Here is an 18,964-nt window from a genome sequence, read left to right on the forward strand (position 1 = left end):
AACCTTTTAAATATTTTTTTTTTCTTCTTCCCCCCCTTTTTTTAAAAAAAAGATGCATTGTTCTTTTCTTTGGGACTCTTTTTTTTTCTGTCTTCTCCCCCCCACCCCCAACCCCCAAAAGTCACCGACATGTGTGCATTTCCACCACCCGGTGGCACTGTTTACACTTGACAAAGCAGCACCAGTGGAATTTGCAGCTGCAGCGCTCCACCATCTCGACTTCGTCCGTGTGGAAGCCTCGGCCGCAGCACATCAGCTCGCAGCCGTCGATGGCCTTGGAGGTCTTGTTGCACGCCCTCCCGTGGGTACCCAGCACGCCGTTCCGGAGGTCGTGGTCGCAGAAATCGGGGCTGGGCTCCAGGTACACCAGGTCCTCGTCCGTGTGGGGCTTGAACTGGGAATTCTTGGGGACTAGCACCTTGGTGGAGGAGCTGATCCTCCGCTGCTCCACCTCCGTGGCGCCGTCGAACTTCTCCTTCAGCACGTTGCCCACTTTCCGGAAAGGGGGCATGGCTTTCCAGCAGGTCTTGACCTCGCACGAGCCTGACACGCCGTGGCACTTGCATTCCACCTTCATGTGGTTCAGGATGGCCTGATGGGGAAACGTCAAGGGAGAGACACAGAATGAATGGTGGGGACTTTGGGAGAGAGAGAGAGGAGAGAAGAAGAGGAAAAGAGAAAAGAAGAGAAAACAGAAAAAAGAAAAAAAGGAGAGAAGAGAAAAGAGAAGAGGAGAGACGAGAAAAAAAAAGAAAATCAAAAAGAGAAAGGAGAAGAGAAAAAAAAAAAGAGAAGAGAAAATAGAAGAGAGAGAGACGAGCAAAAAGAAGAGAAAATTGAACAGAAAATCGGGAAAAAAAAAGAAAAAAGAGAAAAGAGAAGAAAAAAGAAAAAAAAAAAAGAAAGAGAAAATAGAAGAGAGAAGAGAAGGGGAGAGACGAGGAGAAAAGAAAAGATAAAATTGAGGAGGAGAAAAAGAGAAGAGAAAAGAGCAAATAAAAGAGAAAAGAGAAAAAAAAGAAGAAAGGAGAGAAGAGAAAATAGGAGAGAAGAGAGAAAAGGAGAGAGGAGAAGAGAAAATAGAAGAAGAGAGAAGAGACTAAGAGGATTGAAAGGCCTGGAGACAAAAACATCGGAAGAATGGTGGCAGAATTTGGGTTTGGCCAGGTGTAGAGAAGAGAAGAATTAAGGGGGGGGACACGATAGCAGCCTCCCAGGATTTGGGGGGCTGCCCCCAAGAAGAGGGAGGGGTCCACTTATTCTCTCCAAAGGACAAGAAATAAGGGATGGAAACTAGTCAAGGAAAGAAACAACCTGGAATTCAGGAGGAATTTCCTGACAGGGAGGACAATTAACCAGTGGAACAGCTGGCCACCAGAAGTGGTGGGTTGCTCCGTCCCTGGAGGCTTTTAAGAAGAGATGGGACAATCACTTCTCTGGAACGGTCGAGGGGTTGGACTAGAAGACCCCCGAGGGCCCTCCCAGCTCTATTCTGATTGATTGATTGAATCAAAGAGGGTCTCCTCTTGAGCAAGGGGTGGGACTAGAAGACCTCCGAGGTCCCTTCCCACCCTGTCATTCTGTATTCTGGGATGGAAGAGGTTGCCCTGGACAACGTATCGAATTGAAAACCCCTGATTTGGCGTGACTATTGCAACAAGAGTTCCTACCCTGGGATAGAAGCTGCTTTTCAGCCTATTTGTTTTTATCGTGATCCTTGTCTTTATTATCCGGTACCGTCTGCCAGGTGGTAATAGTTCAAAAAAAAAAATGATGAGTTGGATCTTTTGAGGATGTATTGAACCTTTCTTAAGGCAGCGGGAGAATGTTTTAAACTTTCTTAAAGCTCTTCCAAAGTGGGGAGAGGGCAACCCACGGTCCTCTGGGCCACGACCGTAACCCTCTGGACCGCTGTCCCATCTGCCCCCGTGCAACTGGCAAACCCCTACACAGGATGGTTTTAAGAAGTGTCTGCTGGAGGGGTAACCAAGCCCATGGTGCTGTTTACCTTCCGCCCGGCTTCGTTGTTGTGGAGGTTCATGAGGGCTCGGTTGGAAGAGGCCCCTTTGCTTCTCTCTCTCACGTCCACGAAGGATTGGGAGAAGGCGACCCCGTACGCAATGTTGTCGGAGCAGCCAGACCACTGGAAGCCTGGAGAAGGGAGGGAAAAAAGGGAAGATTGCTATCGATCGGAGAGAATATTTGCAGCTCGGGGCTGAACCGCGTGGGCTCCGTGGAGCTGGGAAGGGCTTTCTGGCAGACGTTTCATGACCCAGCTAGGGAACATCATCAGTGGGGGGGAGGAGGAAGAGGAGGAAAGGAAGGTAGGTAGGTAGATAGATAGGTCAGCCGGTCGGTCCTCGGTGCTGTCTGAGCTTGGATGTTTGCATGCAGACGTTTCATGACCCAACTAGGGAACATCCTCAGTGCTAGAAGAGAGTGGGGTTTGCGAGAGGGAGGAGGAGGAGGGTGGGGGGAAGCAGAAACACTTACCCTGAGGACTGACCCCCTGGACCGTGTGATCGCAGCCACACTTCTCCAGCTCTCCGCTGCTGCACGCCCTGGTCACGGCGAAGGCCACGCCAGCCGAGGAAATGGCGTAAACGAAGGCCGCTTCTCGCGTTCCTGGCAGAAACACACACACGTGCACACACACACCCCAAAAAAGAAGAGAGACCCCTGTGACCACATTGTGCCTCTGCTAGATCAGAAAAAACGGTTGTAGGTCACTGTTTTCATTGCCGTTGTAACTTTTGAACAGTCACTAGCGAACTGTCATAAGCCAAGGACTGCCTCTGTGTGTGTGTGTGTGTGAGAGAGAGAGAGAGAGATTAGATGGATAGAGATGGATGGATGGAGAGACAGAGAGAGAGAGAGAGAGAGAGGGATAAAAGGATGGTGGTTGGAGGATGGATGGATGGGAAAGAGAAGAGAGAGAACGAGAGAGAGAGAGACGATGATGGATGGATGGGAGGCAGAGAAGAGAGAGATAGATGGATAGAGACAGATGATGGATAGAGGATGGATAGGAAAGAGGATGATGGATGGATGGATGGATGGGAAACAGAGAGAGACAGAGAGAGAGAGATTTTTTTCTTTACACTTTTTAAAACTTCTATCCTTCCTCTCTTTTTACTCTTTATCGTTTCTTTTGACCATTTAGTTTAATGTCATTTTTAAAAAAATCTGCCTGCTTTGGAAAAATATAATAAAATTATTTGAAAGAAAGAAAAAAAACCAAACAAACCCTAAAAGTTTCACAACAGACACCGGGTGGTAAATTTTGTCCTTTTCCCGTCCAGGTTTGAAAGGCTCTTGGTCTTACTACACTTTGACTTATTTGTTCAAAACCTCTGTGTGTGTGTGTGTTTGTGTTTGTGTGTTTTTAAAAAAACCCTCTTGGTTCCCCCAAAAAAGGATGCCTAGATGTGGTCAGTCCAGCATGAATGGGAGCAGTTTGGGAGGAGGAGCTGGGGGGGTTAGTCAAACAGAAACGTGTCTCTTTGGATCGACTCGTGGCCGGGCGGAGGGGGTGGGGGGGGTCTGGCCAAACCATGCCCCCCCCACCGCTTCCCTCGGCTGCAATTCTGCGGACGCCGCTAAGAAGAGACGCGGAAGAAAGAGAAGAACCCAACGGAACTGGAGGGCGGCCTCTTCCTCCCTCCCCGGGACGCGAACCCTGGGCCTCCGAGCCCTTGGAAGAAAAAAAAACAACCACACCAGAAGTTCTCCAGCATTTTTGTCGATCGAGAGCCTCTTCCATCCTTCCATCCTTTACGAGGATTGCACCTGGGTCGAATTGTGGAAGGGACGAACGCTGGGACAGACTCAAGAAAGTGGGGGGGTTTGCCCACCAGCGCCCCCCCCCATAGCAGCGAGCTCCTCATCCTCCTTTGACAGCAGGACCCGCTCCTCAAATCGCCTCTCTTACCCTAGGAAAACCCCAAAATACACCTACGGACTGGGGGAAACCAGGCTCAACAGCAGGAACTGGGAGAGGGATCTTGGAGTCTCAGTGGACAACCAGCTAAATAGGAGCCAGCCGTGTGCAGCAGCAGCCCAAAAAGCCAATGCAATCCTATTAAATTGCATTAACAGAGGGATACGATCCAGATCAAGGGAGGTGCTAATACCACTCTATGAAGCCTTAGTAAGGGCACACCTAGAGTACTGCCTCCAGTTTTGGTCCCCACACTATAAAAAAGGATGTTGAGACTCTAGAAAAAGTGCAGAGAAGAGCAACCAGGATGATGAGGGGACTGGAGGCTAAAACATACGAAGAACGGTTGCAGGAACTGGGCCTGGCTGGTCTAGGGAAGAAGAGAAGGACCAGGGGAGACAGGAGAGCAGTGCTCCAATATCTGAGGGGCTGCCCCAAAGAGGAGGAAGAGGGGGTCAAGCTATTTTCCAAGGCATTTGAAGGTCAGACAAAGAATAATGGATGGAAACAGATCAAGGAGAGATTCGACCTGGAAATAAGGAGAAATTTTCTGCCAGTGAGGACAGTCAACCCGTGGAACACAAGTTGCCTTCGGAAGTGGTGCGAGCTTCATCCCTGGAGGCTTTCAAGAAGAGGCTGGACTGCCATCTGTCAGAAACGGTGTGGGGGTCTCCTGCTTGGAAAGGGGGTTGGACTAGACGACCTCCAAGGTCCCTTCCAATTTCCTGACCGGGAGAACAATCAACCCAACGGAACGGAAGTTGGCGGGAGCTTCATCCCGGAAGGCTTTCAAGAAAAGACTGGACTGTTATTGGTCAGAAATGGCGTAGGGTCCCCTGCTTGGGTGGGGTGGGGTTGGACTAGATGACCTACACGGTCCCTTCCCACTGCTGATCTACCACCCTAGGAAGGGAACATCGGTTTGAGCTGGCTTCTCCGTCCCATCTGGCGGACATCCCCGCTCCTGCCAAGGGCGGTTGGCCCGCCCGACAGAGGCTCCTGTCTCCAAGGAGGTCTCTGCCCTGCGCTTCAACCCCCTCGCCCATCCTCCCCTCCCCTCCAGGGGACAGAGGTGACCTCCTTCGCCAGAGGAGAGGCTTTGGGGAGGAAAAAGCCTCCACCCCCCTTAAAAATAACTTTCCAAATTTGGGCACTTTTGGCTCCCGGGACTTCCAATCTGGGGAAGCGCCTGCCAGGACCTTTTGCATGAATTGTGGTTAATGACAGAGTTGGGTTTTGCTCCGTGGCCCGCCCGAAAGAGAGAGAGAGTTTCATTCCTTGGTATTTTGGGTATTTCCAGGGCACAGATCTCCGGGCAGCGCTTCCTCCCCTCTTTTCCCTCCCTGAAGCAAAGCAGGAGAAAGTTAAATAAGAAGCCGGGAGCGGGGTCTTTGCAAAAGACGAGGCTCCCCGCTTCCGCGGTTTAAACCGGAGGCCGGCTGCAATTCCAGCGACCAATAAATGGAGACAGAAGCACTTCTACCCCATCTCACCCCTTTTCCTGGCTCTCTTATTTTTTTATATTAACTTCCACTCCCCCTTCTGCAAATTCCCTGAAAAAAATCTTGTCAGTAAGGTGCAGCTGCAAAGGCTCTTGCCAAAATAAAACAAAACAAAGCAACAACAACAAAAAACCACCACATGGTATTTGAACATTAGAACCTCAAAAGTGGGAGAGAAGGGAGGGAAAAAAAAAGGGGGGGAATTTATGTCTCCGCCACGTTTGGCAGCTCTTGTCCCGCACTGCAACCTTTCGTTGCAGGCTCCGGTGACCGACTAGGGAGGCTGAGTTGCTGAATAAACGCTGTGCAGGGGAGGAAGAGAAGGAAGGAGGGTTGAAAGGCAGAGGAGGAGGAGAGGATGGTGTGACGGAGGGGGAGAAGGAAGGAGGAGAGTTGGAAGAGAGGAGAAGGTGCAGAAGGAGTGAATGGAGGAGAAGAGGAGAAAGAGAAGGGAAAGAAGGAGGGCATGCAAAAGAGGGAGTGATGGAGGAGAAGAAGGAAGGAAGAATTGGAAGGCAGGAGAAGATGGAAAAAGAGGATGGAGGAAAAGAGAAGAAGAGGAAGGAAGGAGGAGAGACGGAGAAGGAGAGGATGGAGGAAAAAGAGGAGAAGAAAAGGAGAAGGAGGGTTGGAAGACAAAAGTGGAGGAGAGGATGGAGAAGAAGGAGTGATGGAGGAGGAGAAGGAAGGAAGAGATGGAGAAGGAGAGTTTGAAGACGGAGGAGAAGGAAAGGATGGAGGAGGAGAAAGAGGAGAAGAAAGAAGGAAGGTTGGAAGACGATGATGGAGGAGAAGGAAGAAGGAGAGGAGGGTTGGAAGACAGGAGGAGAAGAGGAAGAAGGAGGAGGAGAAGAAGAGGAGGAGGAGAGGAAGAAATTCAAAGCTGTCAAAATGTTCCTCAACCACAGTGACTTCCCAAAGCGCATGGACTTCCACCCACCCCACCCCAGAATTCCCCGTCCCCGTCTGGCGGTTTCAAAAGCCCCTCCTCTGCCTCTCCCCCCACGGCCCCCCCTCCCCCGGCTGGGGACCCCTGACCCTACCTTGCGTGACCACCTTGCCGAAGACCGGCAGGCTCTCCAAGGTGGAGCAGTTCCACCGGCGGTTCCGGAACTGGAACTGACACTCCTCAATGGCCAGCTGGGCCCCCCTGCGCACGGCGTCCATGACCTCCAGGTTCCTCTTGCACATCTGGACCTGGCGCTGGATCAGGCCCTTCAGCTTCTCGCAGGTCTCCTCCTCGGAGATGCTGCCCACCGAAGAGAGCTTGGCCAGGTACCTGCAAGGGGGAGGAAGAGGAAAAGGAAGAGGAGGAGAAGCGCGTCTGGGACGTTGGGAAGGTGTCCCAACTGGGTGGCGGCTCGCTCCGCTTGATGAACCCCAAGGCCTTGGCCTGGGTCAACCGCCAAGAGGCCCCCCCGATGCCCAGGGGGGGGGCCTTTGTACAGGCGCTCCCACTGTTGCTGAAGATTTGGGAGGAAAGGCAGGATAACCATGGGACCTCAGAGGTCTTCTAGTCCAGCCTGCTGCCTGAGCAGGAAACCCTCGACCGTTCCAGACAACGGGTGGTCCGGTCTCTTCTTGAAAGCCTCCAGGGATGGAGCAACCCACAACTTCTGAAGGGAAGTTATTCCATCCATCCATCCATCCATCCATCCATCCATCTCTCCCTCCCTCCCTCCGTCACGTATCTTATCTGTCAATCTCAACATCATAGGCCATGGCAAGGGATCTCGGAGGCTGTCTAGTCCAACCCCCTGCTCAGGCAGGAGACCCTAGGCCACTCCAGACCGATGGCTGGTCCGGCCTCTTCTTCAACACTCCCCAGTGTTGGAGCAGCCCCGCCCCTTCCGGTGGCCAGCAGTTCCCCTGGTTCCTTGTCCTCCCCCGTTAGGAAGTATTTCCTTACTTCCGGGTTGGATGAGTTTCCATCCATGGCTTCTCGTCCTTCCTTTTGGGGAATAGCTTGACTCCCCTCTTCTTTGGGGGGGGGGGCCCTCAAATATTGGAACGCTGCTATCCTGTCGTCGTTCCCCTGTCCCCCCACCCAAAAAAATCCTCCTTTTCTCTAGACTGGCCATGCGGTTACAGCTACGTTCCCTAGCTACGGGCAAAGGCTTAACCGGGAGATACCCAGCTTGGTTGTCACATAAACCAGGTTTCCTTCCTTGTTTCAGGGTGCTGTCTCTCTCCCCCACCCACCCACGATCCGCCCCCCCCCACCCCGTCCCCAAACCTGCCCCGCGGCCTGTGGCTTCTCCAGCTCCCAACAGCTGCCCTTTGTCTGGGAGACAGATGGGGCTGGCCCTGTCACGTCTTCAGGAGGCCGACTCTATCCCAGGGCTGCAGATGCAGCCAAAATCAGCAGAAGACGGACAGCGGCTGCCAGGAACCTTCCTGGGCCTGGGCAGCATCGTGATCACCAGAGAGGCTCCCTCTAAAACCACTTCCCTCCCGAGATTGATTGATATATATATATGTATGTATGTATGTATGTATGTATGTATGTATGTATGTTTTTCTGGGGGTCAGCGCTGGCAACCCCTGCAGGCCGCAGCTGCAGAGGACGAAAGGCTCCTTGGGGGACCAGAGCACCTGGCTCCGGGTGATCTCCAGAGTCCCGGGAAGGGGCTTAGAATAACGGAGTTTGAGGAGGGGACCTCGGAGGTCTTCTAGTCCAACCCCCTGCTCAGGCAGGAAAAGCCATCGTTCCAGACAACCGGCTGTCCGGTCTCTTCTTAAAAAAGCCTCCAGTGTCGGAGGCACCCACAACTTCGGGTGGATCCGGGATTGAAGGATAACAGAGTCGGGAGGGACCTCGGAGGTCTTCTAGTCCAGCCCCTTCCTCAAGCAGGGGATCCAATCAATCAATCAGAATAGAGCTGGAAGGGACCCCGGAGGTCTTCTAGTCCAACCCGATGACCAGATGCCCCACGGGACAGGAGGCGGGGTGGGTGGGTGGGGTGAAGGCGAGGCTGCCATTTTGGCAGCGCCAGCGGTTCTTTTTCTTTTCTTCTTCTTTCTTTTTCTTCCCCCCTTCCTTCCTTTCTTTCCAGCTGATGGGAGCATCAAAAGGAGAGGCGGAGGCGTCTCCGGAGCTCCTCTTTCAAATCCTTCCAAACAGATGCTCCAGATAAAGCGCTTCCCCCCCCCCCCCCTCAAACAAATCCTTATTACTGTGGTGGGGAGGATCAAAATGAAGATTAACGTGTTATTTCAACGATAAACGGGCCGCTGTCCTCCAGGCTCAAGAGGGAAAGGGGGAAAAAAAAAAATATGGGAAAAAAGAAGAGAAATCCAATTTCCCAGATGTCTCCGTCTTTGTCTGGGAGGCTCAGCGAAGCTTTGTGAAACCAGAGGGGCTGCCCGCCCACCCACCCACCCGCTCGCCTCCCCGCTTTTCCTGTTTAGAAAGCATGGGACGGGGGTTTTTTTTTTCTTCTTTTTAAGAAGAGACTGGACAGTCCCTTTTCCGAAATGGTCCGGGGTCTCCTGCTCGAGCAGGGGGTTGGACTAGAAGACCTCCGAGGCCCCTTCCCACTCTGCCATTCTTTGACTCCTGTGACCTCACAGTTCAACCCCGAGCTACAAATACCCTCTTCTAGTAATTCTGCACCTTTGCGCATATCCTGCCTTTTACCAACGGGCCAAAGGTGAGCCGTACTAGGAAAGTTTGCCAACCGGCTGCCAATTCAATGAAGACTTCACGCAGGTAGCAGCAGGTAGATAAGAGGTGAAAGGAGAACTATATTGGAGAGAGGGAGCGAGAAGGGGAGAGAGGAGAGAGAGAGAGAAGGGGAGAAGGGGAGAGAAAGAGGGGGGGAAGGGTAGAGAGAGAGAAGGAGAGAGTGAGAAAAGGAGAGAGAAGGGGAGAGAGAAAGAGGAGAGAGTGAGAGAGAAGGATAGAAGAGAGAGAAAGAGAAGGAGTGAGGGAAGGGGAGAGAGCGGGAGAGAAAGAGAAAGGAAGAGAGAGTGAGAAAAGGAGAGAAAAGGGGAGAGAAAGAGGAGAGAGAGGGAAGGGGAGGGAGAGAGAAAGAGAGAAGGGAAAAGAGAAAGAGAGTGAGAAAAGGAGAGCGAAGCGGAGAGACAAGGAGAGAGAGAAAGGAGAGAGACTGAGAGAGAAGGATAGAGAGAAGGGGAGAGGGAGAGAAAGAGAAGGGAAGAGAGAGAAGGGGAGAGAGAGAGGAGAGAGAGTGATAGAGAAGGATAGAAAGAAGGGGAGAGAGAGAGGAGAGAGAGAAGGAGAGAGAGAGAGAGAGAGAGAATGAACGCAACACCTGGCTGGAATTCATACGAGGCAATTTGCAAAGACATGCCAGTCTCAACACGCCTGGCGAGCCTTCTAGCCCTTCTAACATTTTGACAGATTCTCCTTCCCTTTTTAAAAAACTCCAAACACCTCTTGACAAGAGAAGGAAAAATAAATCGGCAGCTTCGCTGGGCGGGAGAAGGGCAGGATGGGGGCGGGGGGATTTCCCAGCTGTAAGGCAAGGCCTGCCCCCTCCCCCCCAAAAAAAGAGGGCATAGAATAGAATATAGAGAAAGAAAAGAAAAAAGAAAAGAACAGAATAGAAAACAGAATAGAATATAGAATAGAATATATGGAGATAATAGAATAGAAAATTAGAACAGAATAGAATATAGAAAAAGAATAGAAAAGAAAAAAGAAAGAGAATAGAAAACAGAATAGAATATAGAATAGAAAAAGGAATAGAAAAAAGAGAATAGGATATAGAATAGGATATAGGATAGAATGGAACAGAATGGAATAAACCGAGTCAGAAGGGACCTTCGAGGCCTTCTAGTCCAACCCCCTGCCTAGGCAGGAAACCCTCTATGCCCTACAGACTTACAAACTCTTCTTGGCGTGTAAGCTCCTCCCTCCTCTCTCCCTTCCACCAAATATCTTCCCTTTCCCCGCAGGGAGTTCGAGGCAGCCGAGATGGCACCACAGCATCCAACCACAACCACTCCTCGGGGTGGGAGGTCAGGCCGAGACTTTCCCAACGGCTCCCGGGGGCCAAGCCGTTTGAATGCCGGGCCCTGCTCCAGCCTCCGCCCCACCACCGCCGCCTTTTCACCTTCACGCTCCCTAAGGCCACGTGTGGCTTGTCTCGCACTCACAGCGTGGCTTTCTTTTCTTTTTTCTTTTAACTGCGCAAAGCCCCCTCCCCAGTTGGACCTCGTGAAAGATTTAGCCAGGGTTTCTATCCCAAGATACGACGACTCCTCAAACTAAGCACAGGGGTTGTTCTCGATACGCTTGGATTACTCATTACAAAACCGATCCCAGCCAGGAACCTCGCTAGATGAACAAAAATCTCTCTTTTTTTAAATATATATATATATAATTTTAAAATTTAAATTTTAAATTTTTATATATATATATATATTTATTTCCAGATTTCACTTAACCACCAGGTGAGTAAACAGATAACGGATAATCAGAGTGGGAAGGGACCTTGTAGGTCATCTAGTCCAACCCCCCACTGCCTAAGCGGGAGGCCCTACCCCATTTCGGACAGAGGGCAGTCCAGTCTCTTCTTGAAAGCCTCCAGGGATGAAGCGGCCACAACTTCCGAAGGCAACTTCCGTTCCACCGAATAGAGAACACCAGAGTTGGAAGGGACCTTGTAGGTCATCTAGTCCAACCCCTCTTCCCAAGCAGGAGACCCTACACCACTTCGGACAGAGGGCAGTCCAGTCTTTTCTCGATATAAATATAAATCTGTTCATCTCCCATCAACTGCCTAAAGGGGGAAGAGCACTTTCCTCACCAGGGTAAAAAAGAAAAAAAGAAACTTGGGTGGAATGGCTCCCACACCTGGGCACGCAACACACACACACACACACGGAAACCCCTACATCCCTCCTCTCAGCAGATGCAGGCTGGGTAGTGATTCACAAACCCACCCACCCCAAAAAAGAGAGAGAGAGAGGAAAAAAAATACAGGACAAGACACAGGTCAGCGTGGAACTCCTCCAAGGATTTAATATCTCTTGGGAAAAAAAATCATCTCATTTTCTTCAAACCCTCATCCTCCAGTTTCTCCTCTCGAGGTCAAATGGGCCAATGCAACTGTCCCACACGGGCAAACCCAACAATGCTGACCACCACCGTCCCACTTCCGATGCCCTGGTATCTCAAGGGCAACCTGGAGAATGGCGAAACCAGGGCCCGAGACCTCAAAAAGCCCCCGAGAGTTGGAAGAGATAACGTTCAGCCCCGTTTCCAATCCCACCATCGCAACGGAGGGGGTTGTGTTTCCATCAAAGCAGCTGGATTTACACAACATGCAACAAGAAAGGCGGGGGGGGAAACCCACTTTGTATTTATTCATTGTGGCTTCTCTCTCTCTCTCTCTTTTTTTTTTAAGAGTTCTGGACTTTTAATTCCCCGAGTTAAGACTTGTGGACTTCAACTGTCAGAATAAAGACCTGCAGGCTTCCAATTCTCAGGGAATTAAGACTTGTGAACTTCCAACTTCCAAAATTAAGACTTGTGGACTTCAAATCGCAGGGAATCAAGACTTGCGGACTCCCAAGAATTAAAACTTGCGCCTTCAACCCTTAGAATCAAGGCCTGTAAACTCCCAGAAATCTGAACTTTGGAGACCCCTCCTCTATAAAGAATTCAGGAACAATTTTTTTAAAAAGCGGAATCCATCTATTTTATTCCAAGGATCATCCTATAGGATCCCTGTGCTTCATCGCTCAGCCTGTTGGGCGTTACCTGCCTTTACGTCTTCTCCAAAGGTGGGGAAAAAAAGAAAGAAAAACCACAGTGAAAACTTAACAGCCAATGACTTCTCCCGGGCCCAGGGTGCATCCCAGGGACTAGGGCCTTGAGGCGGCTTTGAAATTTTGCAGCTTTGACCACAGCTTCTTGGTTTACTCTCAAATGCGGCCCCACCCCAGAAATATTCCCCCCTCGAGATGTTTTAGGGTGCCAGGGTTGCAAAAGGCCAGGATATATCCCCACACCCGCTTGCAAACGACGCAACGGTTCCACGACTTGCCTCAATCTCCCTCAAACCAGTTCCCAGCTCGGCATCCGGGTCATGATTTAAGCTGCAAATATTTACCTCTGTTTTTATAATTGTTTAATCGCACTTGTCGTTCAGTGGAAGAGAAAAAAAAACCACCCAGGGCAGGCTACAAAGTTGGCCGGTGCCCCAAATGGAGGCCACAAAAATCCTCGTCTTACGACTACAAATCCAGCCCCGAAAATTTCCGCAGTTGAAGTGACTCCCTTTGCTTACGTGAGTTTTGCCTCGTTTTATGACCTTTCGTGCCTCGGTCGCTAAGTGAACCCGGCAGTTGTGAAGCCAAAGCCGCACAGGAGTTCAGCCAATCCAGCTTCCCCCCCCCTTGACTTGGCTGGTCCGAACGTCGCGAAAGGGGATCTCGCATGATGCCCCCACCCCAAGGACACCGCGACCGTCGTAAATGCGAGTCAGTTGCCGAGCAGCCGAACGTTAAGTCACATGACCGTTGGGACCCTGCCAACGGTCGTTAAGTGTGAACAACGGTCCCGCGCCCCTTTTTTTCAGGGCCGTTGCAACTTTGAACGGACGGACACTAAACGAACTCAATTACTTAAGCCAATTACTATCTGTAGGTCAAAAAAAACCCCACTTTAGTAACTGGCAGCGACTTATACTCCCTGCCCAAAGAGGTCTTCCCCACTTCTACTTCTCCATCCTGTTTAAAGCAATAAATCGCCTTTTTCTTCTTCTTCTTCTTCCACTTTCCCTAAATGCCTCATTTCAGCCTCGCAAGACCGCAAAATCACAGGACGTCCCTATCGAGAGTCTTAAAAGCGTCCGTTTAAAAAGCAAGGGGAAACCCAGGCTAAGCCTGGTCTAACTATTTTGTTTTGTGACCCTCTTGAAAACTGGGCGGGGCTGTTGTGTAAAAGGAAAACGTGGTGGTTGTCGCGTTGTTAACTTCTACTGTGCTAAAGAGACTTTAAGTGCCATTTTCTTTCCTTTTCTCCCTCGGCGCTATATTTTCTTTTCTTTCCCCTCCCTCTCTTAGTTTTCCACCACCTTTTTATTTTCCTTTGTATTTTGTACTTTCAGAAACCAATAAAAATAACATATCTATGTATCTGTTTTTGAATGTGTGTGTGTGTGTGTGTATAGAGAGAGACAGAGAGAAAGAGACACAGAGGGACTGACAGAGACAGACAGATAGAAAGAGAAAGAGGGAGAAAGAGAGAGAGACGGAGAGAGAGACAGAGAGAAAGAGAGGGGGGGGGAGAGAGACAGACAGACAGTCAGACACACACACACACACAAACACACACACAAACACACATACAAACACACACAGAGAGAGAACTGGACGTTCTCAGTTCAGTCTTGAGAAAAAAAAAGTGTGCGTGGGGGGGGAGAGAAATAAATGAAAAAAATAATAATTTTATAAATAAATTAAACCCACGCATTTTACAAAATTTGGTTGGCTTTTAAAGCAAGAGGCTGCGTCACGTCAAGCCTTATTGTCCGGCGGCAGCGATCGTGCGAGGAATGATAACTCTCTAAAAGGGGGTTTATTGTTTACCCAGAATAAAAAGTTTAGCCAGAAAAAGTTGGATTACAAGCCTTTAAACAGGGAATGGAGGAGATAAGTTGGATCAACATTTGAATTGTGGCAGTAACCTGCAAACTAGCATTTATCCCTCAGCCTGGCTGCATCCTTGTTTTGTGCTCCCTTAATATAGTCTCTTTCGCTCATCTGTCTGTCTGTCTGTCTGTCTGTCTGTCTATCTATCTATCTATCTATCTATCTATCTATCTATCTATCTATCTATCTATCTATCTATCTATCTATCTATCTATCTATCTATCTATCTATCTATCTATCTATCTATGTCTATCTAGTCTACCTGCTGTACCTATCATATCTACCTATTTCCTTACCAATTTACCTCCAGAAGGTGTGAGTTGCTCCAACACTGGAAGAGATTGGACAGCCATTTATTTGTCTGAAATGGGGTAGGATTTTCTGCCTAAATGGGGTTGGACTGGAAGACCTCCAGGTCCCTGTTCTTATTCTTGTTCTTTCTTATTCTTATTCTAACCTACCTACCCGCCTCTCTCTCTCTCTCTCTCTTTCTCGGTTTCTCTTTCTTTTGCTCCCTCTCTCTCTCCCTCTCTCTCTCTCACACACACACACATTCTCTCTTCACAACAATTCTGCTAGGTAGGCCACTCCAGAGGTGCCCAACCGCAGCCCCGCCAATCCCTACAAACCCCAAGCCAAGCTGCTTGCTCCCTCTGCCAGCCAGGCCGGCCGACCGACCGACCGACCCGGGGGTGGTTTTATTCACATGTTTTATTTGTAAAATATATCTGCCCCCCCGCCCCTTACCTTACCTCGAGGTAACCCCGGGGAGGCTCACCGCGCTCAAAGAGACAAAGGGCGTCAACTCCAACCCACCAAAGCTCCCTTTTTGCCACCCGGTCATCCCCTCCAGCGCCATCCTCCCGGGTCGTGGGAACGCAGGCGAGCCCCACCTTCCCCCGCAATTCCGCGTCCCCGCTCGGGGGACCCCCGTCCCTCCCCAGCCTGGAATTGCACCGCCCCCGACGGTTCCCCAGCCGGCAAGCCAAGGTCCTCGGAGCTTACCGAGGACGCTAGTGCAGCCGGTCCTCTGAGCATGCACAGACCGCCGGTAACAGCTGGTCCTCTTGAGCATGCACAGAGCGCTAGCGCAGCCGCTCCTCTGAGCATGCACGGACCGCCGGTAACAGCTGGTCCTCTTGAGCATGCACAGAGCGCTAGCGCAGCCGCTCCTCTGAGCATGCACGGAGCGCCGACAGCAAGTCCTCCTCTTTGAGCATGCATAGCCGCTCTTCCGAGCATGCGCAGCCGTTCCTTCTGAGCGCCCGCAACCAATCCTCTGAGCATGCACAGAGCGCCAGCGCAGCCGGTCCTCCGAGCTCGGGCAGAGCGGCGGCGCAACCGATCCTCCGCGAGCATGCACGGAGCGCCGGCGCAACCGTTCCTCCGAGCATGCACAGAGCGCGCATGCTGCGCGTGCACGGGGCGCTGGAGGCGGCGGCGGGGGGGGGGCGACCTCTCCTCTGCCCCCTCCAGCCCCCCTCCCCGGTCTCCGATCGCAGGCCGGCCAGGTAAGGCGAACCGGGGCCGGCGCACCTGCCCGCCCGCCCGCCCGCCCGCCCGACTCACAGCCAGTTGCTGGCGTTGGCCGAGGAAGCGGCCAGGATGAGCAGCGGCAGCGAGCGCAGGAGGCAGCGCGGGCTCATCCTGCAGGGGTGGCGGCTGGAGGCGGTGGGGTGGGCTGGGGAGAAGCCCGGCCCGACCCGGCCCACCTCCCGGGGGCTCAGGTGCCGCCGCCGCCGCCCGCTCGGCCGGCCCGGCCGGGGCACCAGCAGCAACAGCAGCGGCGGCAGCAGGAGCGGAGCCGGACTGTCAGCGCGGCCGGGCGCTTCCCGGGATGCGGCGGGCGGGCGGGCGGGGCGCGGCCCCAGGGGGCGGCTCTCGGGGCGGGACGGGGACACCCCGAGGCGGAGCGCCTCGCCCCGCCGCCCACACGCGCCGCCCAGCCCGGCCAGGACGCGCCTCTCGCCGCAGGCTCGGGCAGAAAGCGGCCGGGAGGGACCTCCGAGGTCTTCTAGTCCGACCCCCACCCTACCCCGCTCCGCTCCAGCAGGAGAGACCCTCCGCCCTTCCAGATTGGACGGCTGAGGAAAGTCCCGACAAGAGTCGTGAGAGTTGAAGTTCACGAGGCTTGAAAGTTGAGTTTTAGGTTCGACCCCTGCAGTCGACCCTAAAACTCATAGGCTTGGAAGGGACCTCGGAGGTCTTCTAGTCCGACCCCCTGCCCAAGCAGGGGAGCCGAGACCATTCCAGACCAATGGCTCTCCAGTCTCTTCTTGAAAACCTCCAGTGTTGGAGCAGCCACAACTTCTGGTGGCAGGTAGTTCCACCGGTTCATTGTCCTCCCTGTCAGGAAATTCCTCCTTGATTCCAGGAGTTGCTTCTCTCCTTGACGAGTTTCTATCCGTTGCTCCTTGTCCTGCCTTCAGGGGCTTTGCAGAATAAATTGGCCCACCCCTCTTTTTTGGGGGGGGAGCCCCTCCAATATTGGAAGACTCCCGTCCTGTCCCCCCTCCAGTCCTTTTCTCCGGACTAGCCGAACTCAGTTCCTGCAGGCGTTCTCCGTCTATTTGATCTTCCAGCCCTTTAATCATCCTGGTTGCTCTTCTCTGCCCTTTTCCCAAAGCCTCAACCTCTTTTTATCTATCCGTCTGTCTGTCTGTCTGCATTTTCAATCTTTCTATTGATCTATCGATCTATCTATCATCTATGAGAATATAGGTGGAAGGGACTTGGGAGGTCTTCTAGTCCAACCCCCCACTGAAAAAGGAGACCCTAGACCATTTCTGCGTGCCTGCCCGCCCCCTCTCCTATCTATCTATCTATCTATCTATCTATCTATCTATCTATCTATCTATCTATCTATCTATCTATCTCTCCTATCCTCCCTCCCCCTCTCTATCCCCTCTCTATCTATCTATCTCTCTCTCTCTCTACCCCCACTCTCTATCTCCTATCTCCTCCTCCCTCTCTCTCTCTCTCTCCTCCTATCCCCCTCTCTATCTATCTATCTATCTATCTATCTATCTATCTATCTATCTATCTCTCTCTCTCTCTCTCTCTCTCTCTCTATCCCCCCCTCTCTCTCTCTATCTCCCTCCCTCCTCTCTCTCTCTCTCTCTCTATCCCTCCCTCCCTCCTATCCCCTCTATCTATCTATCTATCTATCTATCTATCTATCTATCTATCTATACCTATCTATGTACAGTATCTGACTATCTTGCGGTGACCAAAACTGGGCCTCGAGGCCCGCCCATCTCCCCAGCGTCCAGGCTTGTTGCAACTCTTTCTGATCGGGGCAAACGTCTTTGTGCCACGTCGTAAGTCACGACGGAGTGGATGCGCCCCGAGAACGGAAAACCCGTTCTGGCTCCGCAGAAGCGGTGAGTAATGTCAGGGAGGCAGGCGTGGTTCCGGAGCCAGCCCTTTCTGGAATGAGCGGGAGCCACCTCTTAAGCCGGGCACAGCCGAAAGCGGAACGAGAGTGGAACCGCAGGCAGGCCTTGACCTGCTCGGGCTCTCGCTTCTCGGCGGGGCTTGTCCTCCCCGTGGCTCCCTGTGGTGCCTTTTTCGGAGGAGACGGTTTCCGTCCCCAGGCGGGAGAGCTGGAGTGGCGCCTGGGACCGAAAAGCTGCCCAGCCTCGCCCAGGAAAGGAGAACCGGGCTGCGGCTGCTGCATGGCGGCCCTTTCGTCCTGGTCGCTGAGAAGATTCCTCTTCCTCCTTCCCTTCCCTCCCTTCCTCTTCCTCCTTTCCTTTCTTTTCTTTTCCTTTCCTTCCCCTCCCCTCCTTTCCTTTCCCTTCCGTTCTCTCTTCCTCCTTCCCTTCCCTCCTTTCTTTTCCTTTCCTTTCCATTCTCTCTGCCTCCTTTCCTCTTCCCTCTTCCTCTTCCCTCTTTCCTTCCCTCCCCTCCTTTCCTTCTCTTCCATTCTCTCTTCCTCCTTTCCTTCTCTTCTCTTCCCTTTTCCTCCTTCCCTTCCTGTCATTTCCTTCCCTTCCCTCTTCCTTCCCTTCCCTCTTCCTTTCCTTTCCTTTCCTTTCCTTCCTTCCTCCATTCCATTCTTTTTTTTTTTCCCATACCTGAGCAGGGGGCTGGACTAGAAGACCTCCGAGGTCCCTCCCAGCTCTATTCCGATTGATTGAAATGGTCTAAGGTCTCCTGCTTGAACAGGGCTGGACTAGAAGACCTCTGAGGTCCCTCCCAGCTCTATTCTGATTAATTGAAATGGTCTAAGGTCTCCTGCTTTTGTATTTTTTATTTATTTTTCAATTGCTTACAATATAATAGGTATAAGTAAAAACATAGTTATGAATACATGGATGCCTATAAGAAATATATATGTATATATATATATATATGAAACAATAGGACAGGGACGGTTGGCACGTTGGTGCGCTTATGCACGTCCCCTACAGGCCTCGAACAGGGCTGGACTAGAAGACCTCCGAGGTCCCTCCCAGCTGGATTCAGATCGATGGATCGATTGAAGGGGCAACGGGTGGGGCTACGAATCCCGTCAATCACCCCGGGCCCTGATGCGCAGCAGCCTGAGCCGAGATTAAGCCGTGTGGCGAAGGCCTCCTTCCCCAGGTCTGTGGCAAGCGCTGTGCACGCGGCTGTGTTTTTCGAACACAGGTAATTGGTTTATTCCTGAAGTCACTATATAAATAGCGAAGGGGAAACGCTTCCTGTTCCAAAGCAAATAGCGGACTGCCAGCCGGTTGGCGTCTGGCCACCGAATGGCAAAAGGACAGGCATGCATCAGTGTGCAGCAATGCGCAGCCGGCCGCCTCCAGGGCTGGCTGGAATAACTTGGGCTGTTTCCCTGGAACTCCTTTCTCAAATAGTGGCTGTCCCTCCTTTCAATCAGGAGAGAGCCGGAAGGGACCCCCCG

General features: G+C 51.9%; 1 protein-coding gene across 3 annotated transcripts; it reads right to left on the reverse strand.

Annotated features, from left to right (window-relative positions):
- Nucleotides 1-15,903, reverse strand: WNT4 (Wnt family member 4). Of its 3 annotated transcripts, none has more exons than XM_087915008.1 (5): nucleotides 15,640-15,903; nucleotides 6,486-6,721; nucleotides 2,494-2,625; nucleotides 2,009-2,151; nucleotides 1-592 (listed from the first exon to the last, which is right to left on the reverse strand). In XM_087915008.1, exons 1-5 carry the CDS (start codon nucleotides 15,714-15,716, stop codon nucleotides 122-124), a joined length of 1,059 nt encoding a protein of 352 aa, XP_087771134.1. In that variant the 5' UTR covers nucleotides 15,717-15,903; the 3' UTR covers nucleotides 1-121. The 3 variants fall into 3 exon arrangements, with proteins under 3 accessions (XP_087771134.1, XP_087771136.1, XP_087771135.1); XM_087915010.1 differs by lacking the exon at nucleotides 15,640-15,903 and adding an exon at nucleotides 15,076-15,184; XM_087915009.1 differs by lacking the exon at nucleotides 15,640-15,903 and adding an exon at nucleotides 9,087-9,610.
- Between the last annotated feature and the right edge of the window lie 3,061 nt (nucleotides 15,904-18,964).

Source organism: Pseudonaja textilis, chromosome 18 (assembly GCF_049901715.1).
Source record: "Pseudonaja textilis isolate UNSWEBS1 chromosome 18, rPseTex1.2, whole genome shotgun sequence".
NCBI lineage: Eukaryota > Metazoa > Chordata > Lepidosauria > Squamata > Elapidae > Pseudonaja > Pseudonaja textilis.

Coding starts and splice junctions, on each gene's coding strand:
- WNT4 (XM_087915008.1), bottom strand. CDS start 15,716: ATGAGCCCGCGCTGCCTCCTGCGCTCGCTGCCGCTGCTCATCCTGGCC. Junction 6,722..15,639: donor GCCAACGCCAGCAACTGGCT/GTGAGTCGGGCG, acceptor TCCCCCTTGCAG/GTACCTGGCCAAGCTCTCTT. Junction 2,152..2,493: donor CCAGGGGGTCAGTCCTCAGG/GTAAGTGTTTCT, acceptor TCCCTTCTCCAG/GCTTCCAGTGGTCTGGCTGC.